Source organism: Phocoena phocoena, chromosome 15 (genome assembly GCF_963924675.1).
Source record: "Phocoena phocoena chromosome 15, mPhoPho1.1, whole genome shotgun sequence".
NCBI classification, from domain to species: Eukaryota; Metazoa; Chordata; class Mammalia; order Artiodactyla; family Phocoenidae; genus Phocoena; species Phocoena phocoena.
Window position 1 is genome coordinate 30,093,809 of NC_089233.1, and position 20,963 is coordinate 30,114,771.

Consider the following 20,963-nt stretch of genomic DNA (forward strand, 5'->3'; position numbering starts at 1 on the left):
GCATTTGTCCATTCATTTGAAGCATTTATCTAGTGTTCTGTGTCAATCCCTGCAGGGGATACACCAGTAAATACAAGAGTATGGTCCCAATCTTCATGAGGATGCAGTCTAATAGGGAGTGTAGAGAAAATTGAGACAAAATGAGACAAAATGCTGTTATTGTAGACAAAAATATTTATAAATGATTATAAATAAAATGATTACACTATATTATGACTGCTGAGAAGGAAAGATAGTAGGCACTGAGATGGAAAACATCAAGGCGTGCAGAGAGCATGCATCTCGTGGAGGATGAAGAACTAGACATGCAAAGAGCCAGGGGAAGTCATGCCAGGCAAAGACATGAACAGAGTGTGCCAAGTGCCTGAGATGGGAAAGACTTTGAAGTTTATATGGAAATGAGAAAAAAATGGTATCCTGGTGGACTCAGTTTCAGGTCTTTCTGACCACTAGGTCACACCGCCCTTGAAGAACAGGCTGTTGAGGATTCGAAGGGCAAGAAAGACCATGGAGCAGTGGCTGTCCAAGGGATGCTGATCACCTCCTCACATCAATGACTTAATCCTCCAGAAGAGAATCATTTCGAACATTATCTCACCAACCCCATCCCTGTCCTGTTAAAGCTGGAGGAGATATTTGAAGAGCTTCCATACGAGACATGTGGGGGAGGGAGAACCACATTCATGATATTGCAAAAGGGACGCTGATGGAAGAAGAGCTGGGGGTGGACAGTGCTTGTTGACTTGAGCCATCCCCTGGTCAGAGTTGCGTCACGGGCCGGCTCTCCCTGGAACACTAGGTGTCTCTGTTAATCCACATGGCGGAAGGCACATTGCTCTTGTCCTGCTATGGCAGCAGCTCTTAAAGCTGTGCCTTTTTGTCCTGAATGGCTTCACCTTAGAACCTTCCTTTCCACCAGGAGGTGATGAAAATAAGGGAAGAATGAGAGAAACCTCAATTTATAAACGCCTGCAAATTTAGGGTGTATGAAGGGCTCCTAGTCTCAACCTCTTTGTCCCCGTGAGAAGCTGGGTGGCACTTTAATGTAACATTCCATTTTTCTTTTTCCAAGGACTTGCCATGAAGCTTTGGTCTCTGTGGGAGGATCTGTGGCTAATAGGACCATCATTTTGCTTGGTTCCCCTTCAACATGGACATAATGAATAGTTACTACAATAGTATTGTATAGACCTTTTTAGATTCAAATACAAAATGTTCTTTAATCTTCATAACAATCCTATGAGTCACATGAGATTATTCTCACTTAACAGATAAGGATAATAAAGCTCATAGAGGTGATGTGATACAATCAAATCACACAAAGCCATTGACCTAATTCTTTTGCCTCCCAGATCCAGAAGATAAAGGTAGCTGAGGATTGGAAGATGTGATGCTCTTCTACCTCTCTCAGCAATCTCAGGGGGGAAGTGGAGATGTTGATTAATAACTAGTTCTCCAACACTGTGCTAGGTTCTTTCTGTTTATCAACCAATTTAACCCTCACAACAACTTCACGAAGTAGGTGCTGTTATATCTCCATTTAGCAGATGAGGAAGTTGAGGCTCAAAGAGGTGAAGTAACCACTTACCCCAGTTTACCTAACCAGAAAGTTGCAGGGAGAGTCCACAAACCCTAACAGTTTAACTCCAAATCCAGTACTTGTCATCACCACTTAAGTTGCCTCTAGTGATGACATACTTCTGTTTTATAGGAGTCACACAAATTTGTCGCATTGAGCACACTTCTGCTGTGACTCCTGGTAAAAAAAAGAAAAAAGTAAAAGTTTTAGGATGCTGTCTCTTACCACGTAGGCAAAGACAAGCAAGTAATTGGAGCAGTTGCCTTGAAAAATAATCAGACTGCAAAGCTGCCATCATAGAAAAATTTGTTCATGTGTATTTTCTACTTTAATCAGAATGTTTGGATGGTTGCCTGGGTCCATGCTATTCTTCCTAAGGAAGGGTGTTGCTGTTATTAAGGATAGTAGACTCCGTTCCAGCTTCCCAATTTTGATATGTTTCTTAACCAGTTGATTCCTATTTTCCTGACTCGTGTTTTGCTGTCAGTTTCAGCTTCTTCCACTGGCCTTCTTAAGAATTCTGCATAGTCAATAGGATGCAAATAAATGGAAACATATGCACCTCCCTGCATGTGGGAAATGCAGCCGTTGGCTGTCCTGCTGCTTAGCTGCCTTTGCAGCGTGACGCTTCAGCTTCCAATTGAGGCTTTGCATCTTTGGGGGCTGACCTGACTGCTACTGACAGATCCAGGTGATGGAGCTAATACGGCATTCACGGCAAGTTCAGTTCACAGGCTCCTCCCTCAGCTTTGGATCTGAAAGCCCCTTAGGCTCCAGTTCCTTTCACTCTGGGCCCATTTATACATCTTCAGTGAACCTAACTTCTGTGCCACAGCTGATCGTATGCGCTGGAGCTGGTTGCTGAGACTGTAGGTGGGGAAAAGGTTCTACTGTGGTTTACCATGGTGGGGACTGGGTTAGACGGTGCTGCTCAGAAGCCAGATCTGATGTTGAACGCAGGTGCAGACCTGTCAGCCACACAGCTAGGTGAGTTAGCTCTACTAGACAGTGTTGGACAATTCTGTTGTCTGAAATAGAAACCAGTATGGTGGCAGGCTGTCCGTTTGCCACATGGTGACCCTGCTGTGCTGGTTTAGGTCTGCCTTTCTTGTCGGTGCATCCGCTGGGCTTGGCTGCCGGCATGTTGGAAACTGGCAGTTCTGTAAAGTTTTATTTTCTTTCTAGGTGTTTCTGTCAAGGAGAGAAATACTAAAATTTGCCATTTTTAAATGATGATTTGGCATTTTTGATTCCTGGCTCTACTTCAACTGGAAGAAATTAGTCTCTGTTATTACGTTAATATTGGAAGTGCATTATCTTTTGGACTAAGAACGATTTTCTACTTTTCTTATAAATCATAGATTCTCAGGAGCCTCTGTTCTGAATTGTTTCCACACACTTGGTTACAATGCCCCCACAGAATGGATTTTTGTAATTTTTTTCCTTCCTTTTTTTCTTTTGAAAATCAGCTGCAAGTAGAAAGGACCCCAGTGGATGAAATACAGGAGCCCTCCCAGAGAGGAGATGGAGAAAATGTTTTCTCAAACTTCAAGCCCACACGGATGTGATCTGCCTTCCACAGGTTCAGTAGGCTTTGAGGACTGAGATGGGAAATGCAAACGTAACCTCTTAGTTAAAGGCAAAGCTAAAACAAAGGAACCTTGTACATCAAATAGTTCTTACCAAAGAGCGTTTTTATGAGTGAAGTGCAAATGAAGCGTAGAACAGAGCTCCTTTATGGGATATGAGACCCAGTTTCTGAAACGTGTGAACACTCTCTTGACTGACTGTATTAGCTGCTTCGTTGGGGTGTGAAATGCAGTGACTTACGTTCAGCACGCAGCACTGGGCTTGGCACATGTTGAACTCCCAATTTCATACCATCGTTAATAATTCCCAGGTAGAGGGGAAACATAAAGAAACTGGTTTCGATTACTTCTTTGACTTGAAATACAGGATTGCCTACCTCATTGTAGTGAATGCCTATCAATCTTTACACAAAGCTTCCTGGGATAGGGTCTCCTTCTGAACATATTCCGAAAATCCCACATTCTGTCTGGAGAAAAGAGAGAAGAATCTACAGGTGTGCTTTTGAATGGAAAGGAGTCTTTGTGTCTAATATACATGAGCAATGGCTGAAGAATCCCCGGAAGAGACTTTCAAGGGGGACACAATAATACTTGTCTTCAGAGTTTTAAAGTTTTTTTAGTCTCCTTTGCTTACAGTGGAGAATTAGAGCCAGCAGGTTGAAGTTCCAAGGAAATAATTCTGGTTCAGTGGAAGGAAGTCTTTGCTAAACACTTACTTGGACCCGTCGGTGACAGGGACCCTCCTAGGAAGTGGGGAGGTAGCACTCAGACACTGGGGCCCGCCCAGCAGTTGGGCAGCTGTCTGTCAGGGAGGGGTTCGGCAGTGTGCTGGGGTCAAGTGTGAAGGCAGGCCATTCTGTCAGTTTAGATAAATAACCTTAAAACCCTTCTACGTGGAGACCGTTTGGTCCATTGATTTCTTTGCCTTAGAATGTTCTACCCACTTGTGCTGAATGTTCCACCCACAGCCATTGCTGCCCTGTAGGTATGGAATTCAGTAGACTTTGTCCCTTGGCTCAGATCCCCCCTCTCATTGTGCCTGTTAATACCGGTGATAACTAATGTTTATTCTTCAGTTACTATGTTTCAGGATCTGTACGAAGTGCTTTCTGTGCATTGCTCTTTAAGACTCCGTATGAGATGAGTATTATTTTAATTAAGGTGTAAAATTGACATATTACATTGTGTTAGTTTCAGGTGTACAACGAAAGGATCCGATGTTTGTATATATTGCAAAATGATCACCATAATAAGTCTAATTAATGTCTGCCACCGTACATAGTTATGAAATTTTTCTTCTTGTGATGAGAATGTTTAGGATTTACCTCTTAGCAACTTTCAAATATGCACTACAGTATTGTTAACTATAGTCATTGTGCTGTACATTATATCCTCATAACTTATTTATCTTATAACTGGAAATTTGTACCTTTTGACCCCTTCACCCATTTTGGCCACTCCCCACCACATGCCTCTGACAACTACCAGTCTGTTCTCTGTATCTACGGGCTTGGTTTCCTTTAGGTTACACGTGTAAGTGATATCATAACGATATTTGTCTTTCTCTGTCTGGCTTAATTCACTTAGCATAATACCCCAAGGGCCATCCATATTGTCACAAATGGTAGAATTTCCTTCTTCTTTATGACTGAATAATATTCCATTGTGCGTGCGTTTTGTGTGTGTGTGTGTGTGTGTGTTTAAATTTCACATTAAAAAAAATCCACTCCTCTGTAGATGGACACTTAGTTGGTTTCCATGTCTTGGCTGTTGTGAATAGTGCTGCAAAGAAGATGGGAGTGCAGACACCTCTTCCAGATCCTTTTTCCTTAGGATTCAGTCCAGAAGTGGGATTGCTGTACCAATTTACATTCCCATCAACAGTGCACCAGTGTTCCCTTTCTCCACATCATTGCCAACACTTGTTATCTCTTGTCTTTTTTGTCTTTTTGATAATAGCCATTCTAACAGGTGTGAGGTGATATCTCTTTGTGGTTTTGATTTGCATTTCCCTGATGATTAGTGATGTTGAGCATCTTTTCATGTACCTGTTGACCGTTTGTCTTCTTTGGAAAAACATCTATTCAAGTCCTTTGCCCATTTACAAATCAGATTATTAGTCTTTTTGCTATTGAGCTGTGTGAGTTTCTTATTTTTTTTGATATTAACGCCTTATCTGGTATATCGTTTTCAAAGATTTTTCTCCCACTTATTTATTCTTGTGCTTTTGGTGTCTAGGCTGACCTTTCTGCCAGAGTGGTTGTAGAAATGATTCTTGGATAGAAGCTTAGATCTAAAAAACTCTGGGATCTCTGATAAACCTCATATCCCAATTCAGACTACTTATTGTATCTTTTGAATTAGCTCAGTCTTTATTCAGCCAACTACTGATTTTCTTTGTTACTTTTTTAAAACCAGTTTTTTATCATGTTAAAATACATATAACATAAGATTGATCATTTTAAACTGTACAATTCAGTGGGAATAAGTACATTCACAGTGTTGTTCAAACATCACTACTGTCTAGTTCCAGATAGTGGTTCCACAGATAACTAGTTCCTCTATCTTTTTCATTACCCCAAACAATTCCTCTCGTAGTTATATACCCCAAAGAATTAAAAACAATATTCAAACAGAAACTCGTACATGAATGTCGATAGCACCACTACTCACGATAACCAAAAGGTGTAAACAAATGTCCCTCAACAGATGAATGGATAAGCTTAATCTGTATATCTATAGAATGGAATAATATTCAGCCATAAAGGAATGAAATGCCGATACATGCTCCAACATGGATGAACCTTGAAGACATGATGCTAAGTGAAAGAAGCCAGACCCAAAAGGCCACACACCGTATGATTCCATTTATATGAATATGTTTATTACTTTTTTCATAACTCTAAACCCACTGTGATATTTTTCACACAGTACTTTTTATTTACATTGATTTACATTTTTAGAGATAAAATTTCATTATAGTTTCTTCCTAAGCAATGATATCTATGAAATAATGTGTCTGATATGCTAGTTCCACTTTCAAATATATATTAAAATAAACACATTTAATCCTACAAATAAAGTTAACCCATGCACCATCGAAACGAATCTGTGTGCCACCTGAAACGTACACTTATGACATTTCACAAAACAACCTTTTGGTTCCTCTTGGCAATCAGTTCCTTCTTGAATGTGATCCACACGGCTTTCAGACTCGAGCTGTCCAACATGGCAGCCACTAGCCATATGTGGCTATTTAAATTTAAATTCATTAAAATAAAATGGAAAATTCAGTTCCTCAGTCACACTCTCCACATTTCAAGAGCTCAGTAGCTCTAGGTGACGAGCTGCTACCGTAATGGACATCACAGATGTATGAATTTCTATCCTTGGGAAAAGTCTGTTGGATGGTGCTGTCTAGAATTGGCTTTCATTCTTCCCGTTGCACTAGGGAGGTGCCCCATCTCCCAGGTCCTGTGCGTAGGTCAACCTCTCACTCAGCATTCGCACTTCCCACCACTGTTCCTGGCTGGCCATTCATTCCCCAGCCAGCTCTGAAACTGACCTACTTTTCTAGTGTCACCAGGGAGGGCTCGGTGCCAGACCACAACATGGGACCTCTTCCCGCTGGTCCCCTTTCTGCTTGCTGCGCGACCAGCTCTGGACGCCCTCCATCTTGCCTCTCTCTCTTGCTCATCTTACTGCTGTGAGGATCTCCTCCCACAGAGTGCTTTCCAGCTTTCCTGAAGGGCGCTGTTCTGCTTCAAACTCCATTTTGTTTTATTATTCAAGTAGGAGAAAATGTCATCCCTCCTTTTCCCAGGCTTCTCTCTCCACTCCTTTCCCTGTCTACCTTTCTCTCCCTTCCCCCCAACTTTTCCTTCTTTCTAACTTCTCTTCCTTCTTTTTCTCCTTACTACTCTTTTGTTTCATCTTTTTCTTCTCCCTACTCTCCCCACAATTATTTCCCCATAGTTGTAAAATTAATCCTTTAAAGGGATGTGGTAAACAATAGGAAGAGGAATTATAAAAAAAAAAAGAGCTTTATTATTTCTATTATTTATTTAAAAAACCCAGCCATCATTGATATAGCAGTTCTTCTTTGCTCTTTAGGAAATAATTACATTATTTTCTTTCCCATCAGGAAAGCAATCTAGCAGTTATGGGAGAAGATAGGACTATCAGGGCAGGGCAGGATTGCGGAGCTGAGTCTTCTGGGGGGCAGATTTCCACACCAGAAATCCATGGCAGGATGTGAAACATTATTACTGCTGAATTTACACAGGGCTGTCAAGTTTCATTATGAGACTGGGGAGCATTTAGACTGCTGTTTAGGCCAGGACATGTTTAACCCTGTCCTGATGGTTCTGAGGTGTCATCCAGCACCCCGGAACATTCTCTGTGCTGCTGAGGCCTCCAGCTCTGGCCAGATGAAAATCTGATCCTGTTCATTCAGCAAACGGCCACTGATCACCTACCATACGCTGGACGCTGTGCTCAGGGTGCAGGGCGTGGGGCACCAACTCAGACAAGGCCCCTGATCCCTGGGGGAGTTTACCCTCCAGCAAAGGAGATGATTTGTAAGTGTGTGAAAAACTCTGCAACGAGGTAGAAAGGGAGCTGCAGAGGAAGTGGTGAGCGTTCCAAGGAGGGAGCTGAGGCTGGAAGCTCAGTGAACATTTTGGAAAGAGGTGAACTCTGTGCTCAGTTTTGGGGAGTCTGAATATGTGAATATTCAGGGGAGAAAAATCTTTGTATTCATTGAGACTTTTATGATATTAAATTATAGAAAACCAATTCTCATTAAGTTAACAAAAACAAAAGGATGTATTGGTCTATTCTACTGGAAAGGCATATATGGGGTGTACGTCTTATCTGCCATATCTTGATCCAGGTGCAAATGATGTCTTCAAACCCCTCTCTCTCTCTCTTTCACTCTTTTTCCCTTTCTCTCTCATGTTTCTCTCTGTTATGGCTCACTGTTTCATCCCATTGAGATGGGAAAGAGCACATTTAAATAGGTGTTGGGTTCACATACTTTTGTCACGGTATTTCCTTAAGAGAGGCGGTATTCTCTCTAGCTGCAACAGAATATTCCCAGAGAAGGATTCTGATTGGATGAGCTTGAGTCATGTGCCCATCCCTGAACCAATCGCTGTGGCCAGAGATACTCCTATTGGCCAGGTAGGGGAAAATCTATCATCAAGAAATGGTCATAGCAAGAAACATCAGCTTTTACTGTTTTCCCAGTGGAAGAAAATGTAGGAACAAATAGCCAAAAAGTGGGAACTCACAAGGACACCATAAGTGTTTGGGTCTGCTCCAATGCAAGGTATGTAAAGAGCAGTTTTAGAAAGTAAGGTTGAAAGTTAAAGTTGGCTAAGGAGCATGGATTTTAGCTTTGGACATTAGGGAGCCATTTCAGGCTTTTGAGCAGAGGTGTATATAATCGGAACTGAGGTTTAGGAACATTTATCTGGCAGGCAGGCTTCAAATGAGTGTAAGGGATGATATACAGCGAGTCTAGAGACCAGGTAAGATCTTTTAACAGCCCAAGTGAAATGTATTATTTAAAGTATTTAGGTAGTAAGTAACAAATTAACTCTGACTAGCTTAATTAAACAAAAGGAGGTAATGAAGGAGGAATGATAGAAAACACATTGGGACTTTACTGGGGTATCTTGAAAAATCGAAGTAAATATTAAGCAGCCACGGTTTGGAAAGGTCAGAAGGTGAGGCAACATTTACTGATGAAGGAAATTTACTATCACCTTGGTCCCGATCAAATAATTTCTGGTCTCTGTCTCAACCATCAAGTTTCAAATTCCAGAAAAGAGAATCTGATGGTTGCAGCTTGGGAGGGGTGCACTTCCCTCTCCCACCGGATCTATTTTTTATGGCCAAAGGAGAGGAGAAGAATAGATGGTCTGGTGTATATAGTGGGCGGGGGGTGGGGGGGGGGTGGGGGGGGTGGGGCGGGGAGTTGCTGCTTTTCTAAATAAGGGAACTTATTGTGTGTCAGTAAGCCACCCTACAAAGGATGCAATCTTTTTTTTTTTTTTATTGGAGTGTAGTTGCTTTACAATGTTATGTTAGTTTCTGCTGTACAGCAGAGTGAATCAGCCACACGTATACATATATCCCTTCTTCCTTGATTTCCTTCCCATTTAGGTCACCAAAGAGCAATGAGTAGAGTTCCCTGTGCTATACAGTCTGTTCTCAATAGTTATCTGTTTTATACATAGTAGTGTATATATGTCAATCCCAATCTTCCAATCCATCCCACCCCTCCTTCCCCCCTTGGTATCCATACGTCTGTTCTCTATGTCTCTATTTCTGCTTTGCAAATAAGTTCATCTGTACCATTTTTAAAATTCCACATATATGTGTTAATATACGATACCTGTTTTTCTCTTTCTGACTTACTTCACTCTGTATGACAGTCTCTATCTAGGTCCATCCATGTCTCTACAAATTACCCAGTTACGTTCCTTTTTATGGCTGAGTAATATTCCATTGTATATATGTACCACATCTTCTTTATCCATTCCTCTGTTGATGGACATTTAGGTTGCTTCCATGTCCTGGCTATTATAAATAGTGCTGCTATGAACATAGGGGTGCATGTATCTTTTCGAATTATAGTTTTGTCTGGGTATATGCCCAGGAGAGGGATTTTTGGGTCATATGGTAGTTCTATTTTTAGTTTCTTAAGGAACCTCCATACTGTTCTCCACAGTGGCTGTATCAATTTACATTCCCACCAACAGTGTAAGAGGGTTCCCTTTTCTCCACATCCTCTCCAGCATTTATTGTTTGTAGATTTTTTAATGATGGTCATTCTAACTGGTGTGAGGTGATACCTCATTGTAGTTTTGATTTGCATTTCTCTAATGATTAGTGATGTTGAGCATCTTTTCATGCTTTTGTTGGCCACCTGTATGTCTTCTCTGGAGAAATGTCTATTTAGGTCTTCTGTGCATCTTTTGATTGGGTTGTTTGTTTTTTTATTATTGAGCTGCATGAGCTGTTTGTATATTTTGGAGATTAATCCCTTGTCAGTTGCTTCATTTGCAAATATTTGCTCCCATTCTGAGGGTTGTCTTTCATCTTGTTTATGGTTTCCTTTGCTGTGCAAAAGCTTTTAAGTTCCATTAGGTCCAAGGGATGCAATCTTGTGAGCTATATGGGCATAGAAGGAAGCAGGGTTTTTGCTGGAGGAAGGAATATGAATATTCCTAAGTTTGAATTTAGAACAGAGAGTTCAAATGAGTGGTTAGTAGATATGCTACATTTCATTTACAGTATTATTTTTAAATTAATTTACTGAATGCCTTTAGCTGGGCTTTTCATCATTCTCTATAATCTTGTATCTGGTCCGTTTCAGCCCTTGACGTTATCTGTCCTGTCTCATACCTGGAAAGCATGAGAGTCTTTGATTCCTTCCAAGAGCTCAACTTGGTGTTTGCCCAGAAAAAAAGCAAGTAGAAATGGAGCAATGGAAGACTAATCAGTATTCTGATAGACTAGGTCCCCCTGCTAATGTTCCTCTAGCATCAGGGAATTTAGTTGCAAATATATTACCATTTATTGGAATTATTGTAGAAAACCTGCTTTCTCCCTAAACTGTAAGTGACTTCAAGGGAAGGACCACAAGTTTTTTACTTAACATTTTATCTCCTGCATGTTGCTGGCGTATAGTATAGGTACTCAATTAGTATTTATTTGAATTGAGGATGTGTTTGATAAGAAATGAATTTGAGGCCTTTCGATAGATGTGCTTTGAGGTGTTGCTTACTGGACCAAACTCTTAATTTATGGTCCATAACTTATGATCTTGGTTTTAGCACTGAATGTTCCATGCCCCGGGAAATCCCTCAGTTCTGGGAAAACTGAGATAGTTGTTCATACTACTTACAGATGTCAATCCTACCTCTTAGCCCTAGCACCGTAAAACTTCTCATTAACGCTGTGTGGTTGTTACGCACTGAATGTTTGCATTCTCCCAAAATTCACATGCTGAAGCTCTAATTCCCAGTGTGATGTTATTTGGAGGTGAGGTCTTCAGGAAGTTGTTATGGTTAGATGAGGTCGTGAGGGTGGGGCCCTCATGATGGAATTAGTGTCCTTAAAAAAGAGGAAGAGACTAGAGATCTGACTCTTTGGCCATGTGAGAACAGAGCAAGATAGTGTGTAAACCAGGAAGAGAATCCTCACCAGGATTCACATCTGCCCAGGCGTGACCTAGGACTTCCAGTCTCCAGAACTGTGACAAATAAGTGCCTTTTGTTTAAGTCACCCAATCTATGGTGTTTTGTAACAGCAGCCTGAGCAGACTAAGACAGTGGTGTTTTACCCCATTGACATAGGAGTGAGGTGAGACTCAGAGGAGTTGGATGATTTGCTTAAAGGCACAGCGCCAATAATGGAGGGTTTAAAACTCAACTCTAGCTTGCAAATCCCTAATCTGCTCTTCTCTCTACCTGACAATGTTCCTAGAGTTCAGAGTACTGAGTTATGTACTCCTGTCCTCAAGTACTTTGTAAGCCGGCAGAGGTGATACAGTTGTGCAGGTTATGAATAGCGCAGGGGGGACCCCTTTGCATCGTATTCACTGCAGATTTGTGTTTTATTTTCACAGTTCCTCTGGCAGATGGTAGTATCAGGTTGTATTAGTCAGGGTTCTCCAGAGAAACAGAAGTAGTAAGATATTTATATAGAGAAAGACATTTACTACGAGAGATTGGCTCACATGATTATGGAGGCTGAGAAGCCCCACGATCTGCCATCTCCTGGGCCCCAGCCTTTCTCCTCTGCCTTAGTTACCTCTGCGGGTCCCCAGAGACCCACTGAGCACAGGTGAACGCGCTCTGGACAGATAGAGAAAGTGGGGCTCATTGTCAGAGGGCTAGAGAATACGATAGAGACCTCCTGAGACTTCTCCTTCCCTCAGTAAATATGTACTGAACAGCTTCTCTCTGCCAGGCACTGTTCCAGGTTCTGGAAAGGGGGAACAGCCGAGAACAAGATAGACAAATCCCCTCTTCTCATGGGGCCTAAGGTTCCAGGATGGGGGGATACCCAGTGATTCTTGGATAAAGTTGCACTTTGAATTGATTCACACCGTCTCATTCTGCACATTTGGGGAAGGTGAGGAGTCAACATCCATGTACATCTGCCTGTTTGAGATCCTGAATAATTTGATAGCATAGACACAAGTGATCCAGGGAGTTCATAGAAACTGCTTGTCATGTTGCCTACTTTTTTTCCAGCTCTCTTGGAATAGATGCTCATTGCAGGGGATGAATCCATTGACGCCTGTGCCAGCCAGTTCCAAATGGTTAGGTGAGGCAGAGCCATTAGAGGTTCATGGTGATATGTTCAGTACTATTTTGATAGTGTTACAAAATACTATCCAGAATTTCAAGAATTTCCACATCCCCCATCATGTTCCTGAAAAAACCACACATATAAGGAGCAAGAGATCCTGAGAACCGCTTTATTAATGGACACTCAGGCTTCCAATAATTCCTGATAAAGTAGAATTAGGGCATGCATCTTAGATCCTACTATAGATCCTATTCCCACTGCAAACCTTTGGCCAAATGGGTCAAGCATGTTGTCTAGTGATGGGGTAGATAGAATGGTCACACTTACAGAGAAAGCTTTGCCCTAACTTACTCCATGTTTTAAACTTAGAAATTGTATTACAAAAGATAGTTGGTGGGCATGTCCTCAGAAAGTCACCTTTGGCTCAGGTGTGCTCACCAAGCAGAGATGGGAAGCCCAGGAGTCATGAAGGGCAGGCTGGCACCTGGGTCAGCACTCTTGCATCATAGCCTGGTCCAGGGGTACCTGGGGCTCTGAGTAATCAGATTAGCTTGGGGTAGGGGCCTACAGGGTTCATTGCCTCCCTTGGAAAACTGGGATTAGCAGTCAAAATGATCCTCGAGCATCTAAGAGAAAGCCTTTTAATTTCAAATTTTAGAAGGAAAAAAGATAAATATGTGAAACCGTGACACCTACTACTACCCCCGCTGTCTTCATTTACCAGGCACCATTATGTGCCAGCACTCTGCTGGTCCCATCACTTACCTGTCTCACCAAATGTCATCTAATGTGATCCCTATAATTACACAGAGATGTGGCTATCATAACTTGACTTTTACAGAAGAGGAAATGGATGCCCTGAGAACTTAGGAGACTTACCTGGCACTGGAAGCCACAGAACTGCATGCTAACCCAGGCGTTCTAATTCCCAAACTAAACAGTCGTCTTGCAGAATTGCTTCTCTACAGTTGTTGCACAGGAAAGAAACGTCGAAAGAGCAAGTTCCCAGCAGCCAATGCCTGCTCATTCATTTGTTCGGTTATTCAACAAATACTTTTAAGCTCGTACTGCAGGACACTCTTTTAGGTGTTTTAGAATCGCAGTGATCATAAGAAAGATCCCTGCCTTTTTGGAGCTTACCACTCCTGTTCTAATTTTGTCAATTAGTGTTGCTCAGCCAAGACAACTAACATGATTATTATCCTTTTTGAATTGGCCACAATGGAATTTGAGAAAGAGTAAATACTCCCTTCTCTTTTTTTAACCCAGTTTTGTTTCTTTGTTTTGGGTTTTTTTCTTCTTCTTCTTTTTCATTATGCTGCAGTTTCTCAGTCCGTTTTGAATTACGCTAGCCTGGATTATGCAGATCTATGTGTTGGAGTTATTACAGTTCTGTCCTGACATTTAAGTCTCAGCTCTTCGGTCATGCCTTTGGTAATCACTCAGGGGAAATGAGAAACCACCGATGAGTATATGAAGTTAAGAACCGGGGCAAAGAGGAAAGTACACTCATTAAGAGACTTGCTGAAAAGAAATGGTGTGAGAGCGTATTCGGGGAAGGTGTGGTGCAGGAGTTGGGAGTCGAAAAACCATGAGTTTGCTCTAAAGAGAGGATTTGTGCCCGAAAGGGAATGGTTAATAGAGGATGAGAGGGTGCTGAGAAACACATCAAAGTGGAAGGGATTTCAAACCACCAAGAGGAAGACGGAAAGCGCCAAACTATTTTGTAAAAATGAGAGCGTCTTGAGAACTGAAAAAGGGTAAAGAAGACAGTGACTCTTTCCAAAAGCATGTAAATTAAATGACAAATGAAAAAAATGGTGACACTAAAGCAGTTTGAGGAGGCATTTAAGGGCTAGTGCGATTCAGGAAAAGGCCTGGGGAACATGAGAAATAGCAAAGCAGATGGAAAATTAACTGAAAATTGAGACACACTGAATGGGTTCTGGTGGCATTTATGAAACAGTAAGAGAATTATAGTCTGAAGGGAAATAGTGAATAATAATATGTCTAGAGAACATTGTGAATAATCAGATTTGGAAAGTTAAAGGAGACTTACGAGGCAAAAGAGAGAAAATAGAAATCTGGAGGAATGAGACACTTTAAGTAATAGTTGAAAGAGCTTATGCAGCCCATATATCGTTGGCCTTTGACAAAAAGAAAGAAGGATCCTGGCAATGAGTACCCAGAATGGCCGCAATAAGCCCGGCTTTAAAAGAATGAAGTTGCATTTGGGGTGGGGTGTTAGGAAATATGACAGGGTGGAAAAAAAAATACATGGAAACTTTATGTAAAGGTTAACTACTGTTTAAGCAACATCTGTGTACCAGGCATTGGGCCAGACATTTTATGTGCACTATTGCTAATTCCACCCACACACCTGGGAGTGAGGGATCTGTTAGGTTAAACCACGTGAAACCATCATGGTTACTTCATACGGTTTAACCTGATCTGTTTTTACAAAGAAGGAAGTGGAAGCTCAGAGAATTTTAAATATATGACCCCAAGTGACACAGCTGGGGAATAACAGAGGCAGGCTTTGATCCCAACAATTGCTAGCAATAGCAATTCATTCTTTAATTCACTCTGCGCCTATCTATTTTAGCACCAGCCATGTGCCAGGCACTCTGTTTGGCACTAAAAATACAATACAAAACAAGGCATAAGAGGTCCCTGCCTTCCTGATGCACACCGTCCATCTGCTGGTTAAAAAACAAGATGAAACACCAAAGATGGTCCAGGACAGCTGTCCAGTAGAAATACAATGTAATCACTTATCATCTCAGATTATCTGGCCACAGAGTGAACAAGTAAAAAGAAGATGAAATTAATTTTAATAATGTATCCTACTGCGACCACAATGTCTAAATTTTTTCAACATTAAATGAATATAAAATTGTTTATGAGATCTTTTACACTATTTTTTCATACAAAGTCTTCCAAATCCAGTATGTCGTGCCCTTATGGCACATTTCTATTCAGACTAACCACATTTCAGGTACTCCATAGCCACCGGTTGGTGGTGGCTACCATATTAGAGCAGATCTAGAAAGACCTTGATAATTCTGGCCCAATTTCTTTGCAGTCATAATATAGGGAAAACAGTCCACCTGTTTTTCCATGTTATTTCTGATCCCCATACACCAGCATTTCACAGGGCACAAAATGCAAGCCGTAGAGAAATGTTTCTTTCACCTGTACTTCAGCTTCATACACCTGAGGCTGTAGACACCAAAGGAAATTTGTAGGTATGTGCATCACATAATTTACATATTTTCTGTTATGTATTTCACTGATTAAGAAAACAACAACAACTTGACACCTTACCATCAATGGACGATAATAACACAGAAGTGGACCCTCTGCAAGCCATCAGAGCCTCTGCCATGTCCAGGTTTTGCCAGCATGTCTTCATGTGTTTATTGCTCCTGGTGGAAACATCGAAGATGTAATTCGAAGCTTAGCAGCAGCCAGAATTTCTGATATTTCATCTGGTCACTAAAAGTTTTGTAATCAATTTTCAAGAGATAAACAAAACAGTGATAAGATTTTACTGTTTAATACAAGTGCCCAGCAGGTGTTAATGGGGACCAAGCAGTGGGGTGTATAATGGTTTTTCCCTGGGTAAAGAATTCTGCTCTGGAGTAAGTTTAAGTGGGAAGAAAGCCTGTGGAAATACGGATCATCCTTCCTAGAAATTAGATGGGGGAATTGAAGGTAATGGGTACTTGCTCCCTGCCAACTTCATAATGAAATTACTGTTCAGCAAATATTCTTGTTAGAGGTTTTTTTTTTTTTTTCCTTCCCAGGGGACTGAAGACTTTTAATGGGAAGGAAGGGAGGGAGGAAGGGAGGGAGGGAGGGAGGAAGGAAGGAAGGAAGGAAGGAAGGAAGGAAGGAAGGAAGGAAGGAAGAAAGAAGGAAAGAAGAAAAGAAGGAAAGAAAAGAAAGAAAGAAGGAAGGAAGGAAGGAAGAAGGGAAGGAGGGAGGGAAGGAAGGAAGAAAATAGACAATATTAACATAGAGTATGTAGACTCATTGGTCCAGAATACTGATTTTTAAAGGAACACAGAACAATGTGGAGTGTGAGAATTTCCATATAGTTGTTTCCATATAATCTGAAGAAGATGGATTGCATCTAAATAATGTCCCTGCTAACTCCATCTGATTTCACTACAAAATGGGAGAAAAGGAAATGAGCAGGGGAAACAGAGATGGGGAATTAAAGAAGAGGGAGATTGAAGTAGATTCAGCTGGCATATCAGAAGAAGACTGGGTGCTCAACAGGGCATGCTAGCTCCTAGATTAAAATGGTGACCGTGACATCGGTTCACACCACATAACCCTGTGAATGGCTCTCCCCGGGCCAGGGGTCCAAGTCAAACCCAAAGCGTTCGTCCTCTGGTCTGCCGTTTCCAAACACATATCAAATTGGGTATTTTCAAACCTCTTGCTAATGGACTAAGTTTTTCAGTTTCACCCACATTTGGGGTGTTAGATTGACCCAACGTGAACTCTATTCACTTCAAATTATTGTGTAATCAAAACTTGGCTTGAGAGCTTTTATTGGATTCAATAAAAAACAACAAACAAACAAACTAAAACCCTCGATGAATCAGCAGGCCTAACTATGAGTTTTGGACTGCAGAGACAGAATGACTTGGTTACAGATTTCCTGCCAGCCCAGGTAAAGTCCACTGGTGGGCTTCGTCTGCAATTTTTATGCTGAAATTCCATGGACAGTGTTCCATCGTGACATTTCATGGGTCTTTGCCCTTGGCCTTGCAGTTTCCTCCATGCGGTGAATCACTCCTCTCCTTAAAACCTTTTGTGATCCTCATGGCCATCTGAACAAAATCCAGACCTTTAGGTCCCTTATGATCTAGCTTAAGGGATGCTCTCCAGACAAATCCCACTGCCTGTCAGCTGTACTAAGCTATTTCCCCTAGCGTGTCACTTCCTTTGCTGACTCTTCCTTGTTTAAGATGACTCCTCTGCTCTGAATGCTCTTCTCCGCCTCTCCTCAACCTCTTTACTCTTGAAGGTTCCCAGGAAGTCCTCCCTACGTTGCAGAGATTGCGTTAGGGGCCCTTCCTCTACATTCTCATGACTTATACTTACTGTGCATTGGCGCACAAGTGGCCTTCTCTGTACTGTCATTGTTTATGTGTCTATGTCACTGAATTGTGAGGATGTAAGAGGGGCCACAGGCACTGTGTTTTTTATTTCTGTATTTATGGGACTCACCATAAGGTCTGACACTCAATAGACATTCAGTAAATTGTTGTTGAATCGGTAAATTATCTTCCTAGGAAATGATCAGCGATGCCTCAGATGCACCAGATAGAGTCGTGATTACCCTTTGCTTCTTCTAGAATAGCAGTGTTTGGTTTTTCTGTTTTTAAACAGTATTTTGTTAAAAATAAAAACTATCTGCAGAAAATTTGGAGAATACAAAGATACACAAAAGAAAATGGAAAGTACCTGGGATCCTTCCATGCATAGACAAACCCTATTTTTATCCTCTTTTCTGCTTGTTTAACATTAAATAGCAAGCATTATCTTCATGCCATTAACTTGTCTCAAAAACGTGATTTTTTTAAGGACTCAAAACAGTCCATTGAATGGATACACAAAAATGTTCTTTGCCTTTTCCCCAATTTCTTAACCTTGTCCTTGGAGACCTGATTCTTCCCCCATAGGACACAGTCAGGTCTTCTGCACTGTGGCTGTCCAGGGGCAGACATGTGACCAGTTAGGCCAATCTCTCTTTTTGGAATTATTTTTGTAATCTAGTCCTCTTCCTTAATATTTTACTTCTTTAGCTACTTTTGTTGTTAAAGGAATATAATGCAAAAATATGCTGTGACTTTGAGGTACCCTGTCTTTCTGGGTTGGTCTCTGAATGCTTCTAACCACCATACTGTATTTACTGAGTGTCTGCTAAGTGGTGTGTTTTCTTGGACGTCTTTAACATCATATTTTTCTCACGCTGCAAGGAGATGTGAACCCCTGAGAAGCCTCCCTCCCAAATCCTGGGAAATGAGCTCTGTCTTGCTCTGCATCAGAGCCGAGCGTGACTACAGGCGACGTGGTTTGAGGCGGGGGTGTGGGAGGTAGAGATAAGAGTACTGTAAGACAGACAGACATCACTTGCGACGAAGACAACTGCACAGTTGTTGTATAGGGCAGACATCGAGGAGCCATCCTTGACGCCTCTCTCTCCCCCACCCTCATGTCTAACCCATCACTGAATACCTGCTCAGTATTTCTCCACTTGTGTTGCTGCTCCTACTCTTCCTTCTCCTCCTCTTTTGGGGCCACAATGGGACCAAAGCCAACACCATCTCTCACCTGAATAATAACAGCACTGTGACCAGCCCCCCTCTACCTACTGTGGTCCCCCGCAAACCTATTCTGTACACATTTAAGTCATATTATACTGATACAAGAAAAGTCTGATTATATCACCTCCTTGATTAAAGTCTTCAATGTCTTTCTATTGTTTTAAAATGAAGATAAAACTGTTTAACATGGCCTGAAAAGCTTTGCACTGTCTGCCCCTATTTACCTTCTCACCCACACCACACACCCCATTTCCCTGTCTCTCTCTGCTTTGGCCTTACTGGTTTGCACTCAGCCCTTCATAAGCACTACCACAGGACCTTTGTACATGCTGTCCCCTTTGCCTGGAATGTGCTTACATCTTTTCTGATCTAGTTAATGCTGAGTCATCCTTCAGGTCAAGCTGCACTTCCTTATAGAAGCCTTGCCTGACCCCTGTTTCACTTTCACATAGCACACCCCGCCGCCCCCTCTATTGTAGCACTTGTCATTGTACGGTGATTAACCAATTAATACCTGTCCTCTCCCTTAGACTATAAGCTTTAAGAGGACAGAGATCATGTCTGTTTCTTCTTTATTGCCAACCAACTAGCTGAGTCCTGACATGTAGCAAATATTTGATAAATATTAGTTGAATGAATAATGAATGAATGGGATGTCATTTCTTTGACGTTGTATACCATGTGGTTTATGAACAAGCAGTTTCCTTTAGGGAAGCTTGTTAAAACATGCTTTCAGATCCTCCTGTAAGAAGATCATTTGAACAAAAGTCTATAGTCTGGCAGGACAAGTATGTTCCATCCCCTGTGCTTTCTGCAATAAATTACTAATGCCTATACAAGAGTGGGGATTCTGGGATTGATTACAGGCTCATGAAAAGGAGTGCATGGAAGTTAGCAGAGCCTGTGTGGGTACTGATGCTTCCACAGATAGAGGCTCCTTGTGATGAGTTTACACCTTCTCAGTTTTATGCTGATGGTGGCATCCACTTATTTGTTTGAAACCTCTTTAATTCTTCCCTAAACATTTGTTTTTCTCTTCCTCTCTCTAGATTTATGGTCAATGTGACATGGGATGGCAAAGACTTGTCCTTCACTGAGGAAGGCTATCAGGTGCACCCCAGGCTGGTGGTCATCGTGCTGAACAAGGACCGCGAATGGGAAAAGGTGAGCATCCTTCTGTGTGCCGAATACAGGGGAGGCAGGAAAGGTGTGGGCAGCAAGGGAACTCAAACTACTCCTTTTCCCAGAGTATTTCCCTCTGAGCAGCTCCACGTGTCATTCCATGACCCTTGATGGAAAAAGGCAGACAGATACTGTAAGATGGAGATGCTTTCCCTGGGTGAACTGTGGCAGTTGTGTGTTGTTCATTGTGTTGGGTTCTCAAATCTGAGTAGGTAGTGTCCCTGAAAGACTTAAGGTAATTTAAAAGCAGTGAAGTTTGGGTCACATCATTGCAGTAGCAAGTGTTCACTATCTGGCAATGATCACACCAGTTTGCCTAAACCTCATAATGGGGTGCGATCTTCACACATTTTGCCCTATGAATGAACCCCTTGTATTTTCATGTACTTAGTCTTTTGCTTTGAATCAACTCATTTCCAAAACTTAAATGTATCACTTCTGCAAATCATGGATTGGAGAGGGTTGTATTTCTTGTAAAGCACATTTTCTAGAACATATATAATAACTATAAAAAATCAATGTTCAGGAAAAGCTCATCTGAGGTACCACACAAGACACAGGGGATTTTCTAGAGTTACGGCAATACTCCTTGTCTTGAACATTTGTCAAAATGCATCAGACTATCACACAAGATTTGTTTCATTGCATGCCATTGTATCTAAATTGAGATACCCTGCACAATTAATTACCAATGTTTACTGAGTTTTCATACTTAACTCCCTGACATGAGTACTAGTTATGACAACAATAGCCATTGTTTATTGAACGCTTACTTGATTTTTGCTTTAGGCGGTACACCCAAGCTCTGAGTGACGACTTGGTTTATTCATTCATTCCACAAATGATTATTCAGTGCCTGCGATGTGCCAGGCACTATTCTTGATGCTTGGAATCTATCAGTGAACAGGAGAGACAAAACAACAATTTCTGATTCAT

The 20,963-nt window shown here is 41.6% G+C and overlaps 1 protein-coding gene across 2 annotated transcripts in view; it reads left to right on the forward strand.

The window, feature by feature from the left end:
* GRIN2A (glutamate ionotropic receptor NMDA type subunit 2A) overlaps positions 1-20,963 on the forward strand; it is a 369,761-nt gene that overhangs the window by 232,272 nt on the left and 116,526 nt on the right. For both annotated transcript variants that reach the window (XM_065893444.1, XM_065893446.1), the window contains one exon: positions 19,895-20,009. In XM_065893444.1, coding sequence (XP_065749516.1) covers positions 19,895-20,009 — 115 coding nt within the window. The remainder of the gene's footprint in view (positions 1-19,894; positions 20,010-20,963) is intronic.